Consider the following 12,677-nt stretch of genomic DNA (forward strand, 5'->3'; position numbering starts at 1 on the left):
GTGATTATCTTATTCTGATTAAGAACAAATCTGATATGGACACCATATGACTTCCTTGTTGTGGCCTTTAAACTGTAACAGTTTTTAGCTGCACTTCATTTATTTCCTCGAATTATTCTGTATTAACTAAGCGTCAAGACAAATTGAAAACGACATTAAAAACTAAAAATCTTCAAATTAAATATCGCGGTTACTAACAAGAAAAAAAAAAGTACAAGAGTCTAACTTCTTGTACTTTTAATTTTCATAACGAGTTTAAAGCTTTACCAAATATAAGTACTGGAACTGGGAAGCCGCATTAAAAGTTAGATTCAGTCATTTATCGAAAATTAATTTTTTTGTTAATTTGACATTGCCAAAACATGAATATTTTCATCAGTTATTTGATACACACACATATATATATGCATATACTGGTATGCCTTGCAGTAATAAAGGGAGGTGCACAACTAGAAGTTATAGCAATCTTACATACAAAATTTCACCGTTCTACATCTAATCGTTTTTGAGTTTTGTGAGAAACATACATACCTACGTATGTGCGAACAGACATCATGAAAAAAATTCGTTTTAATTCTATTTCACAATCCGTTTTAGTAAAAAAGAGCCCTCCGTTTTATGCATACGAACAGAGGCCATAAAAAAAAAAAAAAAAAAAAAAAAAAAAAAAAGTCCAGATGACTTTGGGAACGATGAAAATTGATATTTCCTTTAGTAATATGATACCCGAAATTTTTCGCGATTGCAATACTTCCTTTACTTTACAACAAGTCTTTTACTTCGTACAAGGAAGGAAAAACGGCTTTGTTCGTTCGTTATAAAAATATATCCTACAAAATTAAAATTTTTATAGTATATCATTTTATATAGATTTAATAAATATTTATTAATCTGTAATCCCTTTTAAACATTTTGAGCGCTTAATTTTATAAGACAAATAAATAAATAATTTTTTACGTCAATGTTTTACTGTACTGAATGGAGCATTTTAGTATATAATTTATAAAATTTAAATATTTATCTTAATGAAATGAAATTTCTAAATAACCGAAAGAAAATATCTTACACATTTTTCCTGTGGATAAAAAACTAAACAGTACAATTCACAAATATTTTGATTTGTTGAATTTGCCACAAAATATCTCAGACTTGTCATTTCTGCACGTTTTCATATAGCATAGCAAATTCATGATTGATGCAGTAATATTTCGAAGACCAAGTTCACAAATATATGATGTTAGAAATGCATTTCTTAAATATACGAATGTAACAAACTTCAGTTATAAACATTATACCATTAATACTATTAATTATAATTTCTATGTTATAAGATATTGTTCCTCTTCGGTTCTGTTTAAATTTCTTAGTATTGTGAATGAGTGATTATCTTATTCTGATTAAGAACAAATCTGATATGGACACCACATGACTTCCTTGTTGTGGCTTGTTGTAGTTCTTAAGTAGCTTCTTTTTAAATCACTAACTTTGTTACAATAACAATGTACTGCTATGAAACTAATCTAAGTAGGTAAATGGCCAGGTCCCTTGGTTTTATAATGCTATAAAGCAAAAATCAAGAACGTAAGGCACGCAAGTATTTTACATGCCAATCTTCAGTTGACGTATTCCTATTCCTCATTTTTACACGATGTTTCAAATGTTTCATTATGTACTACCGTTAGTATGTCATCATTTTGTTGCGTGCGTATGAATTCGTAATAGATTGAATGTACAAGTTCGATAAAAATTTAATAAAATTTATTCTTATCACAAGAAATATAACAAAATGCTGGATTTTCCCTCAAAGATATTCGTGATATTTCACGCAATATACTCTGTAGCTATATTTTGAACTACTAAAAACATTAAATAGAACGCAATCCAAAGCGCAGAGAAAGCTAATCGGATCTCACCGCGAATTTGCTACAATAAACAACCGAGCTGAGATGGTCTCTCTCTGGTGTTTTATAGCTTTTTAAAGAGGCCGCGCGAGATAGTTCTAGCAACTTCTGGAAAGCAAAAAGAGTAGAATTACGGTTACAGATAACATAGTAGTCAATCACATTTGTTCAAATTAAATGTAACTTACCGAGATAAACTTTTATTCAATGTTAAATGCACGTGCTCTTGTATTTTTAATTTTCCGGCGTAGTTTACTCTTAAAATTTGTCATGCACTGCATTGCACGGGGAAATAAAACAATTTTATTATAATTCTACTAAACAAAATATGTAACTAAATGCAAAATTCGTAACAATATTTTTTACTGATCAATTTTAGTTATTCCTTATTTTCGCTATTCTAATAACAGCTCCTTCAATTATGATATACTCGTATTTGAAATAAAAATATCAAAACAAACTTGCAGATACACATTTAGATAATTAAATAATTGAAAAGCTAATTGAATAGACCGATTGATCAGAAAGCATTCCAAAGATACCCTTGATTACAATAAGTCAGCAAAAGAACTACAAATTTCGCTTTAAATTTTTGCATATCATAGCTATTACAATTTTATTTAATTTGACTTTGTATATTTAATATCCTCGTACGAGCAGATTATGATTATAAGCATATTTGTTAGAGCATATACTTTCAAAGGCGCAGGCTTATGCAGTTATGATTCACTTGTCTCAAAAATCTCTATTTTATCTTTCGAGGATAAAATGTTTCTTTTGTGTGCTATCAGGTCAGTTTGAAAGCAGTAATATGCATGAGATATAATACGTAAACAAAGACTTACACTTTAAAGATCAAGCGCACCAGCGGCAGAGCGGTAAAGTCGCTCAATACTGGTGGTTCGTCCAGTGTTCGATTCTAGGCGAACGGGCTGACTATATGAACGTTTTCGCGGTTTCTCCCATATCTAACGGGAATGCGAGCATTTTCCCTTAGAGAATCCCCAAGAAAGCATCTCTGCAAACACAGACAACCCTTGCGAGCTTTACCAAAATTAAATAAACCAACTAATGTGCTTTAAAGATCATCTCTCATGTTTTTAGCATGTTAAAAGAAATGAAGAAAGAAGTAGCTTTTCAGATAAACTAAAAAGCGCAGTCAGACACAATCCTTGGAATAGATAAAATACTTCTATTCCCATTCAAATATATATGAAGGAAAGATCAGAGACTACAGAGCATTAAGTCTACGGAAATGAAGCAAACTTTGGAATTTTTTTTCTTCAAATCAGTGTAAAAACAAGCTATTGCATTATCTTGAAGAACTAGGAAAGTAAGTTTCTTTGTGAAGCTCCATTTAGAAGATTTAAACTTCTGTGTTGCCTTACTGGAAAAGGGAAAGAAATTTAATTAAGGAGCTTAAACCACACGCATTTAAGTTGCCTTGTTGAACTAAAAGGAGGAATAATGCAAAATTTATTTTTAAAAAATATTTGAACATTAAAGAATAAGCAGCAAGTACCTCAAACAACCTTCGTGAGATAAATTACTCCTGTTCTAAGATTTGATTCCGAGAAAAGCATGAAGTAGTTCAGAATTCCTCTAATAAAACGATTAAGCTCGAGAAGAGATGAATTTTTATTTTTCTCCAGTTACGAAATATAAATGAAATTTTGAGTCAACAGATAACTGAAATTATTTTAGCAGTATTTTCCAATAAAGTTTTACGGTTTTATGCTGTTTTCCCATGCCAAACCACTAGGGTCGCGAAAACAGTCAGACGATGTTTCTTCCCGTTTTGCCTTCGTACAGAGTAATCAAAACTCGGAATGAAGATTTAAAATAAAACCCATTTAATAACACATAAACTTAACGGTCGCACAAAACCCATCACTGCATTTAATATCTTCAATACCCATTCGACTTGCCAGTTCATCAGCCTTCGTTTACAGTAAGGGTCCATTCATCGGAAAATTTCGAGATTTAGCCTCCTGGAATAATTAAAAGGAAAAAGCAGTAAAGCTTTTTCTAGGTCTTCCTGGGACGTATTTCTCATGCGTTTCCTTCCTCTAGCAAATTTAGATTTTCTCCACGAATCTAAAATTGATTCCTTGTTTTCTTAAACAAGTTGACAAGGTATTTTTTGTAATTCCATAGTCAGCTGCTAACTTTATTTTGCATTCTCCATTCTCTACTTTCTTTATGATTTCTACCTTCGTCTCCAAAGTTAGAGTTTTGTACTAAAACTATACCCGAAATAAATTTCTTTTCTGGAACATGTCATATGATTTAATGTATTAATTATTAATTATTTTCTGTTTTTGTCAAGAATAGACTTAGTGACTCGTGAAATATCGTTTTATATAAATTAACTGTAGCCAAGTAGTGGCACGTCACGTTCTACATTATGTTATTTTTATTTATTTTCCCAAGAATCATCTGGAAGTGAAAGTTTCCTCTACAACCAATGCACGTTTTATTCGACTTCCAATATACTTTTATATGTAAATTAAGTCTCAAATTTCAATATATTGAGACACTTTATTGCCGACTGTTACCTTGAATTTTTAGAAAAATGGAAATCTATTCAGATTTGGCTAATTGGTAAGCAACTGTTGCTACTTCATATGTCAATTTCTACAGGTTTAATTTTAATTAACGATTGTCATATATGTTTAATTAAAAATAACTAAAAGAATATGAAAACTTTAAGATTTTATATTATACCCAAAGGGTCGTTTGTTTAACGTTTTGTGTATTACTTTTATTTATTAAACATCATGTTCTTCGCACTTTAACCATAAAATTCAATTCAACAGCAATATGACAAAATATTTAAAAGAGCATAGCTTTAGAATTTCCGATACACAGTCTCGTGAGCTGAAGATAATTTTTTTTTTTTTCGTATAGTATTGCCATTCCTGGCTTTGAAATCGTTGACTTTCTTAATTAAAAACTCATAAATGCTTTACAAAATATGTAACAGATAATAAAACAAATTCCAAATTCGGGATTCCAGATGCCTATATTCGGGTGGAAACGTACGTTATTCAAAATTTGATGGCTCTAGGTACCGTTGCTTTATCATAATGCGAGAAGCATACGTACATTTATGTAGATTCTTCTTTATTTAATTTCTTTAAATATAATGCAGGGCTCTAATATTTGGAAGCAACAATTTCAAAAGTGATTCGCCATTTATAGTGAATCAACACAAAATGACAAAACGAAATTAATAGCCCTTCTTTACAAATTGCCCCTTTGTGCTAAAAAAGAACAGTCAAAGAATAACATTTAATGGAACTTCATCTACTTTCTGAGATAAAAGGTTGAAGTAGAGAAATATTGATAGTGTATTCAATGAACCATTTTTTCACGTTCATTTGACTCATGACGTAAAAACATTATCAGCTTATTACACATTCTCCCGTAAGAAATATAGATTGCTTATGGTGTCGACATCGGTCCCCGCGCTGATATTTCTTGCAGTAGCAATTTATCTCACCTGAGTATGGAGATGGTATGTGTAGAATTTATTTGATATCCTGTCTAGCTACTATTTAAATTAACGGCAAGAGTAATTCCCGCGTTTTTCTTTAAATAATATTGTTACGAATTTTTGCAGGCATGTAAATAATTTTAGTGAAGTTATATTTCAAACTGTAGTATTTTTAGTGTCACAAGAAAACACTTTGTCACATGAAAACACTAAACAATAAACTAGAAAGTCCTCAGAGGCAGAATGCAGTTAGTTATTTTTGAAGTCCAAAGAAGAATTGTACTTCCAATAGAAAGTCCAATCCAAGTATACAAGGATCTGTAATATCCGCCACATATGCGTGTGATGGTAGGCGGCACTTCCAAACGTGATGTTAACGTTTAATTTCACGTTGATGTCTAACTTCTTCCTGTACTCAGTCTGGAGCGTAACGCAGGACGGCCTCCAGATAAGTTTGCCTTCTAGTTGTCGAAGCAAATCTTTTCTAATGATGGTAACGTTGGCTCATGTATCGATAGTCAAACTGCAGGGAACTCTATTGATATGTCCGGTGATGAAGGGTCCATTACTGCCGCCACTCATTCTAGAAATTTGAAGTGCTTTAAAATGGGTTTTCTCATCATCTGGCAACTTGCGCCCTGTTAATGAATTTCCCTGATTCTTGCAGGGAGATGTCTTAGCTTCCATGCACTGGTGTGTTCTGCTGTTTCTTCGTATGTGGCCTTCAGCACCGCAGTTCCAGCACTTTAGGGTCAGTTTCTTGCCACTAATATTCCGTCCCAAAGCTTTGAGTTGTCTGGTTAAATTGTTTAAATGAGTAGTGACTTGATCCACTGGCTCCTGGATTTGAGCAGCTCTGATTGGGTGGCGGTTTCTACGAGCTGCTTGCTGAGCTCCGCAGCTCAGCAAGCAGCTGAATATGATGGCGTACACCAGAGGGCTTTTTAAATCCTTGGCATCCGTCATTCAAGCTTTTTGTATTTCAGGATCCCGCATGCAGTCGATGAAGTAATGTAGGGACAGGATTTCTCTTGTTTCTGTCGGGCATTCCGAAAAGGCGAGATAAGACAGCCTTTCAACAACCGTGGCAAATTCCTGGAGTGTTTCCGTGAGCTTCTGTTAACCGGATTTTAACTGAAGCCCGCGATAGTCTTTTAAGCATTTCTCTCCAAAGCGAAGCTCCAACGCGTCGGGTAGACCTTTAAAACCTAGCCTCTGGTTTTCGGGAACAGTCTGAAGAATATCCGCTGCGTCTGCTCACAGAGAAGCGGCGAGATGACACGCCTTAGCTTGGGAACACCATCCATTCGCTTCCGCCACTATAGAAAATTGTGTCTTATACACTTACCAGGAGGTCTTCCCATTATATGTGGATAACTTCAGAGAGGGACAAGCAGGCATGGATAAAAATTTAAAACCCTCAGAATTGCTTCCAGTTGTCGCTGTGCACTTCTTTAAGGTGTCAAACTCTTTGACAACTGCAACACAAACTCTGTCGTCAATTTGTTGTTAGACGACAGAAACTGTCCATTCGATTCTTTGCTCCACAGCAGAAACTCTTTCTTCTATTTGTTCTTTAAAATAATAAACTCTTTCTTCAATGTCTCCAACTTTATTTTCAACAACATCAATTCTGCCTTTGACAACCTCAAATTTGTTTTCTGTTACACAGCTAGTCCTTTTGACCTGTTTTTATCATCTCTTTAATAAATACTTGACCAGCTTTCATCTTTTTCTTCAACGGTTTTCATCTCTACTTTAATAGATACCTGATCAGCTTCCACCTTTCTTGAACTGCTTTCATCTCTCCTTTAACAGATTCTCTGTAAGCTTTCATCACTACTTGGCCAGCTTTCATATCTTCCTGGTCCGCTCACATTTCTCCTTTAACAGATAATTGACCAGCTTTCATCTTTTCTTGAAGGGCTTTCATCTCTTCTTGGAGTTATATCGCTTCTTCTTTAACAGCTACTTGACCAGCTTTCATCTCTGCTTGGTCCACGTTCATTTCTACTTTGCGAGGCCTGTATAGCTGTAAGAAGGGACTACACCCCCTATTAACCCTTTTCTTTTGCGTCATCTGCAACCGCTTTTTCAGACCTTCAGACTCCCATGAGAATTATACACGAACATGTGTGTCTATTATAACTATTGAATGTTTATTTTGTTGGTATTATATCAACGTACGTTCACTTCAAATTTTATTAAAATATGTCCAGTAGTTCTGAAGATCGTAGATCAAATATGCAAATTCTCTTTATTTATTTCACCAGTGTAGATTGAATGTACAAGTTTAATAATAAGTTATTAAAATTTATTCTTAACAACAGAAATACATCAGAACTCTTGAGTTCTCCTCAGAGATATTCGTACAAGTGTTCAGAATATCACGCAGTATAATCAATAGTTATACTTCAAAGTACTAAAACATTAAATGCAAAGCAATACAAAGGGTATTTAAAGAGAAAAATATCTTCGATTTATGTCACTTCATGCGGAACGACACCTCGCAAGAACAATAAGTAAGCAACTAACTAAACAAAGGGAATTAAGATTCTCTCTACCAAAGCCTTTTGTAGAATTGTAAATTCTACGTAAGAGTGAGGATTAAATTGTATACGAGCATTTCGCAGAGAATGACAAAATAATCACTTTTGAACAGTTGCTATCAAACATTTTCTCCACAGTTACCATTTATATTTTGGAACTTGTATATTTATACGCTGTGTTATTTGAGAAGCTCTCCAAACTTGAAGAATATTTACATGTTCATATGAATAACCTTATCTTGAGTCGAAAAACATTCGAAAAGAGTTTTCTTTATTTCATACTTTATATGGTCTGCATATGTGATCTTATATGGTAATAAGTGTGTAATTTTAAGTGATAAAATGATTTTATTATAGGAATTATATTAGAATTAGTTGGTGTTTCGTAGAAGGAAATCTGAGATTCACTTCCATGTTTTAATAAGAAATGTAATATTTAGTTGTTGGTATTACAAAAAGTGTTACAGTTAAATGTTTCAGAGAGATAAATGTATGGATCTAAAAGGAAAGTTTTTGAAAATAGTCAATGGGTTTTTGCAATAATGTGAAAATTAAAATATTTAAAATTAGTATCAAGTATTTGATTGACAAAATTTGAGAGAATCAACCAAATCAAAATAAGTTATCATATTTATTCATCTATAGTGTTGTCTGATAGTATTATTAATGATATTGCATTATTTTCTGAATATTTAGTGAATAAAAGCATTCGTTTGTTCGGTTATGATCGATAGATTTTTACTTTCTTAATCACATGTTTAACATCTTAAGATAATGTAACTATCCCATGTATTTAATCTTGCTGACTTATCTAATTCTGATAAAGTTCCAGTACACTTTCATGTCATTCGCATTATTCTGGCTAGAAGAGTCAAGATGTTATCAGATGATTGACATAATAGAAAATAATCATATCTCAGTATATTAATGAAATGTATGCGTTTCTAACTGGATAAGAGGTGATGCTTCTTGATCCGTTTTATTTGATTGGTGAATTGAGTTAATTTCTTAATCAGTGGAATGGCATATATAAATTCATATCTTCAGAATGAACATTGCATTGCCTTTTTTTAACCTAGCTTTATGCTTGTGCATTGTGTGTATGTTTGTTGTTCTTTTTGAATTCTGAATGGATAATTCTTGTTTAATCTCCAGCGACACTATTGATGATGAATTTGTATCTAAGGAGGTAGGTTTCACTTTGTTTTATGGAATATATGTTTAACATCTAATACGAAAATAGTAGGTTGTTAATGTTTAAGATATATGATGAATGATATAATTAAAGTTTAAAAGAACTGTATATATCATTTTAATACTCATGATTTTCTCGTGTTTTATCTTAGGTGTGTCCTATTTGTGGCAAGAAGTTTACATTGAAACAAAATTTAAAACAACATCTAAAGATCCATACAGGAGAACGTCTCTTTCAGTACGAGGACTGTGGAATGTCTTTCTATAGACTGTGGAATGTCTTGAACCGACATATGAGGCTTCATACTAAAAAAACACCTTTTCAGTGCAGTATGTGTTTCAAGAGATTCACACGTGTTGATAATTTAAGAGTTCAAGAAGCGATTCATCTCCGAAATTTTACTTGTGCGATGTGTATGCGAGTTTTCTTGAAAACAAGTGATCTAAATAGACGTTTGAAATTTCATGAAAGAACCTTCAGATGTAGTGTATGTTCTAAAAAATTTAGAGAAGCTGATGGTTTGAAAAGTCGTGAAGCTTATCATTTTAAATTTTTAGTGAATGTTTAGAAGTTTTTTCAAGTAAGAAGGATTTGAAGAGACATGAAATCCCATGAAACATTTTTTAACTGTAGTAGCTGTCCAAAACGATTTACTGATGACAATGCTTTGAAACAGCATGAAACTTCCCATCTTAGAAACTGTATCCAGTATTCAGAAGTATTTAAAAGAAAAAGTGATCTACTACGTCATATTCCAATGGAACATGATGTGACACGAGTCCTGCAAATACGAAGAAAAGTTGACTCTGTTAATGAATGTAAGTCCACTAAAATCACAGGTCTTAATGGTATGTTCTCAACTGAATCGATTTTCTCTAACACAGAGAATGATGAAGATTTAGATGTGTTTCTTGAATATATAAAATTGCAACTTGTAGAAAAACTGAGTTATGATGTAGACACATATCGGTGTCTGAAATGGTATTTAACAGTTACCGTTAAAATGAGTCGTGAGAATGTAGATGGAGACACTGAATAGATTTATCCTCATTTTTGTAGAAACTGTCAGCAGTTATTTAAAGGGCATGATATAGAAACAGAGATTGACGAAGCCTTCGAAAAAATAAAAAAGAGCGTTGATGAATTTAATGAACGTGGCTCAATGAGGATCTTAGAAAAAGTTGTTGAATGCGAGCTAAATATTGCAAAATATGGACCTCTTTCTGTTAACAGATAGTTATTTACTCATAAGAGAATTAAACTTTAAATATGTATGCATATAGTATATCTAACGAATAATGATATTACATTGACTAATGTAAATAACTGATGATACATGTATTAACAAAGTGAATTCTCACTTTTATGAAGTTCAAAGCATTACTACAAATATCATTTATAAAAGGTTTAAATTAATTTTATCTAATATATGCAAACAGAATAATATCTTATAACGTATTTTCTCCCTCCTTCTCGTATGCCTTCGTGGAACTGGAAGCTCACTGTTTTCATCTGTATTCGGGAATGCATAAAAGTTTAAATATTTTAGAAATATAATATAGATTGGGGAGGAAATTCTCTTGTAATATCTTTCTTTGGTTCACTTAGTAATGTCTATATGCTGGTAAAGATATGTATATTCTTAAGAGTTATACTGTGTCATGACAATCTTTCGTTCATAATAAAATATATTCGTAAGAGTTATATTGTGTCATGTTTTCAACAATCTTTCGTTCATAATAAAATACATTAGCTAATAAAAAATTATTGAAATTATTAAATTAATGAAAACCGACGTTATGGAAAGAAATAATAATAAACGAAATAGTTCATAATAAACGAAACGTTTTTGGTAGTCTTTCGTTCATAATAAAATGTATTCGTAAGAGTTATACTGCGTCATGTTTTCAGCAATCTTTCGTTCATAAGAAAATATATTAACTAATAAAAAATTTATTGAAATTAGTAAAGTACTGAAAACCGATGTTATGGAAAGAAAACTCTAGAAGCATTTACATTTCTAGAAATAGATCAAAGTTAATTTTCTTAAAAACAGCAGGTGTATCGTAGTTTTTATTTCTATTTCGTTAAAAGCTGAACTTGTAAAATAAAAATTTTCCATTAGTGTTTGGTGAAATAAATCAAGAGGCAATCCGTATAATGAATGAAATTCAGGTCTTACATCGGGTTAAAAAGAAATATTCTGGATCTAAATGTTTATGCTAATTCAGCACACAATGTGTTTATTTGTTTTATAAATTTAACTAAAACCCTTCTCATAACAGTATGTCACCTTTAAACTGAGTAAAAATGTCAAGTGTATTTTCTGATGGTATTGTTATTCTTGCCAAAGAAGTTCTAAAAACCTGAAATGCCCAAAGAGCATATGATAAGAGTTTCCTTTCCTATCGCTACATCTGTTACAGATTAAGCGATGTCTTGAATGGACGAAGGTAATGTTTGTGAAAAATACAGTATTTCTATTTTGAAAGGAGAAATAATTCGCTTTTTCTCAATTGAAACTTGTGTATCAAATAGTATTATCAAATAGAATGTCAGTGAAAGACATTGGGGTTGCATAGTGAATTAAAGAACGTACTGAAAGATATTAAAGAAGGAATTTGAACAAACAAGGTAAGGTTATACGCTGTCATTAAAAGAAAATGCTGTTCAAAAGATGTGTGTTAGAATTAAAAGTAAGATGTTAAAATTTAAAAAATGCAATAGAGTAAAACCAAAGAATACTGGTAATTCACATTTGAAAAAATAGTAATTTGAGTACGATGCTGAAAAAGTTGGCTTTAAGAATTTCTTTATGTACATGATGTAAAAATTGCTACTTTTCCGTGAGTATGGACACAGATGCAAATAATGAAGGGAAAAGATAAAATCAGTATAGTCAGTGTCTCTGAAACATGAAAAAATAATAGTGTGAGCAGTGTAACTTCATTTGAAGTATTGAAATATGACGTAGACTAAATATCATAAGATGTAAGAAATATTTTGTTATGTATGCATGAAACACTGAATGTGGTTGTAAAATTAGAAGCAAAAATTATGAATATACTTATAGGTAATAGGGATTTAAAACTAAACATGATGTTAGAAACTTTTGAAGACCTTAAAACTATATGAGAAAGAAATGTATTTAGATATAAATGGTATTAAACTGTAAAGTTGTGAATGGAAATTTTTATGTAAAACTAAATCTGATCAATTATGATCGGAGAAACATAACAAGTATTTTAAAAATTGTAAGGAAATGTCTGAATATGGAGTAAATGAAAACAATCCATATTGTTAAAAAGACTAAAATGGAATAAAATGTTAGAATTACAAATGATGAGATAGAAATAAAAACATTATAATAATTAAGTTAAACTAGAATTGTGAAATATAAACTAAGAAGAGACATCATGAACGTAAGAAAAGCAATTAACAGTTATAGACTTAAATTTTTTTTTTTTAAATATTCGGTAATGTAAGGAAGATATTGTTAAACATGTGAAAGAAATTAGAAATTTTGTAGAAAA

General features: G+C 31.6%; 1 protein-coding gene across 2 annotated transcripts; it reads left to right on the forward strand.

Annotated features, from left to right (window-relative positions):
* The first annotated feature begins 5,311 nt into the window (after positions 1 to 5,311).
* On the forward strand, positions 5,312 to 10,848 carry LOC118193793 (zinc finger protein 516-like). Of its 2 annotated transcripts, none has more exons than XM_085806786.1 (2): positions 5,312 to 5,421; positions 9,296 to 10,848. In XM_085806786.1, exons 1-2 carry the CDS (start codon positions 5,413 to 5,415, stop codon positions 9,710 to 9,712), a joined length of 426 nt encoding a protein of 141 aa, XP_085662912.1. In that variant the 5' UTR covers positions 5,312 to 5,412; the 3' UTR covers positions 9,713 to 10,848. The 2 variants fall into 2 exon arrangements, with proteins under 2 accessions (XP_085662912.1, XP_035220830.1); XM_035364939.2 differs by lacking the exon at positions 5,312 to 5,421 and adding an exon at positions 8,843 to 9,138.
* Positions 10,849 to 12,677: the final 1,829 nt, after the last annotated feature.

This window comes from Stegodyphus dumicola, chromosome 12 (genome assembly GCF_044657685.1).
Source record: "Stegodyphus dumicola isolate Sdum_Otavi_A_Nest chromosome 12, ASM4465768v1".
NCBI lineage: Eukaryota > Metazoa > Arthropoda > Arachnida > Araneae > Eresidae > Stegodyphus > Stegodyphus dumicola.

Bases quoted from the DNA above. Each gene is read 5' to 3' on its own strand.
- LOC118193793 (XM_035364939.2), top strand. From the start codon at position 9,079: ATGGATAATTCTTGTTTAATCTCCAGCGACACTATTGATGATGAATTT. The intron at 9,139-9,295 runs GTAGGTTTCACT...GTTTTATCTTAG, and splicing joins ATGAATTTGTATCTAAGGAG to GTGTGTCCTATTTGTGGCAA.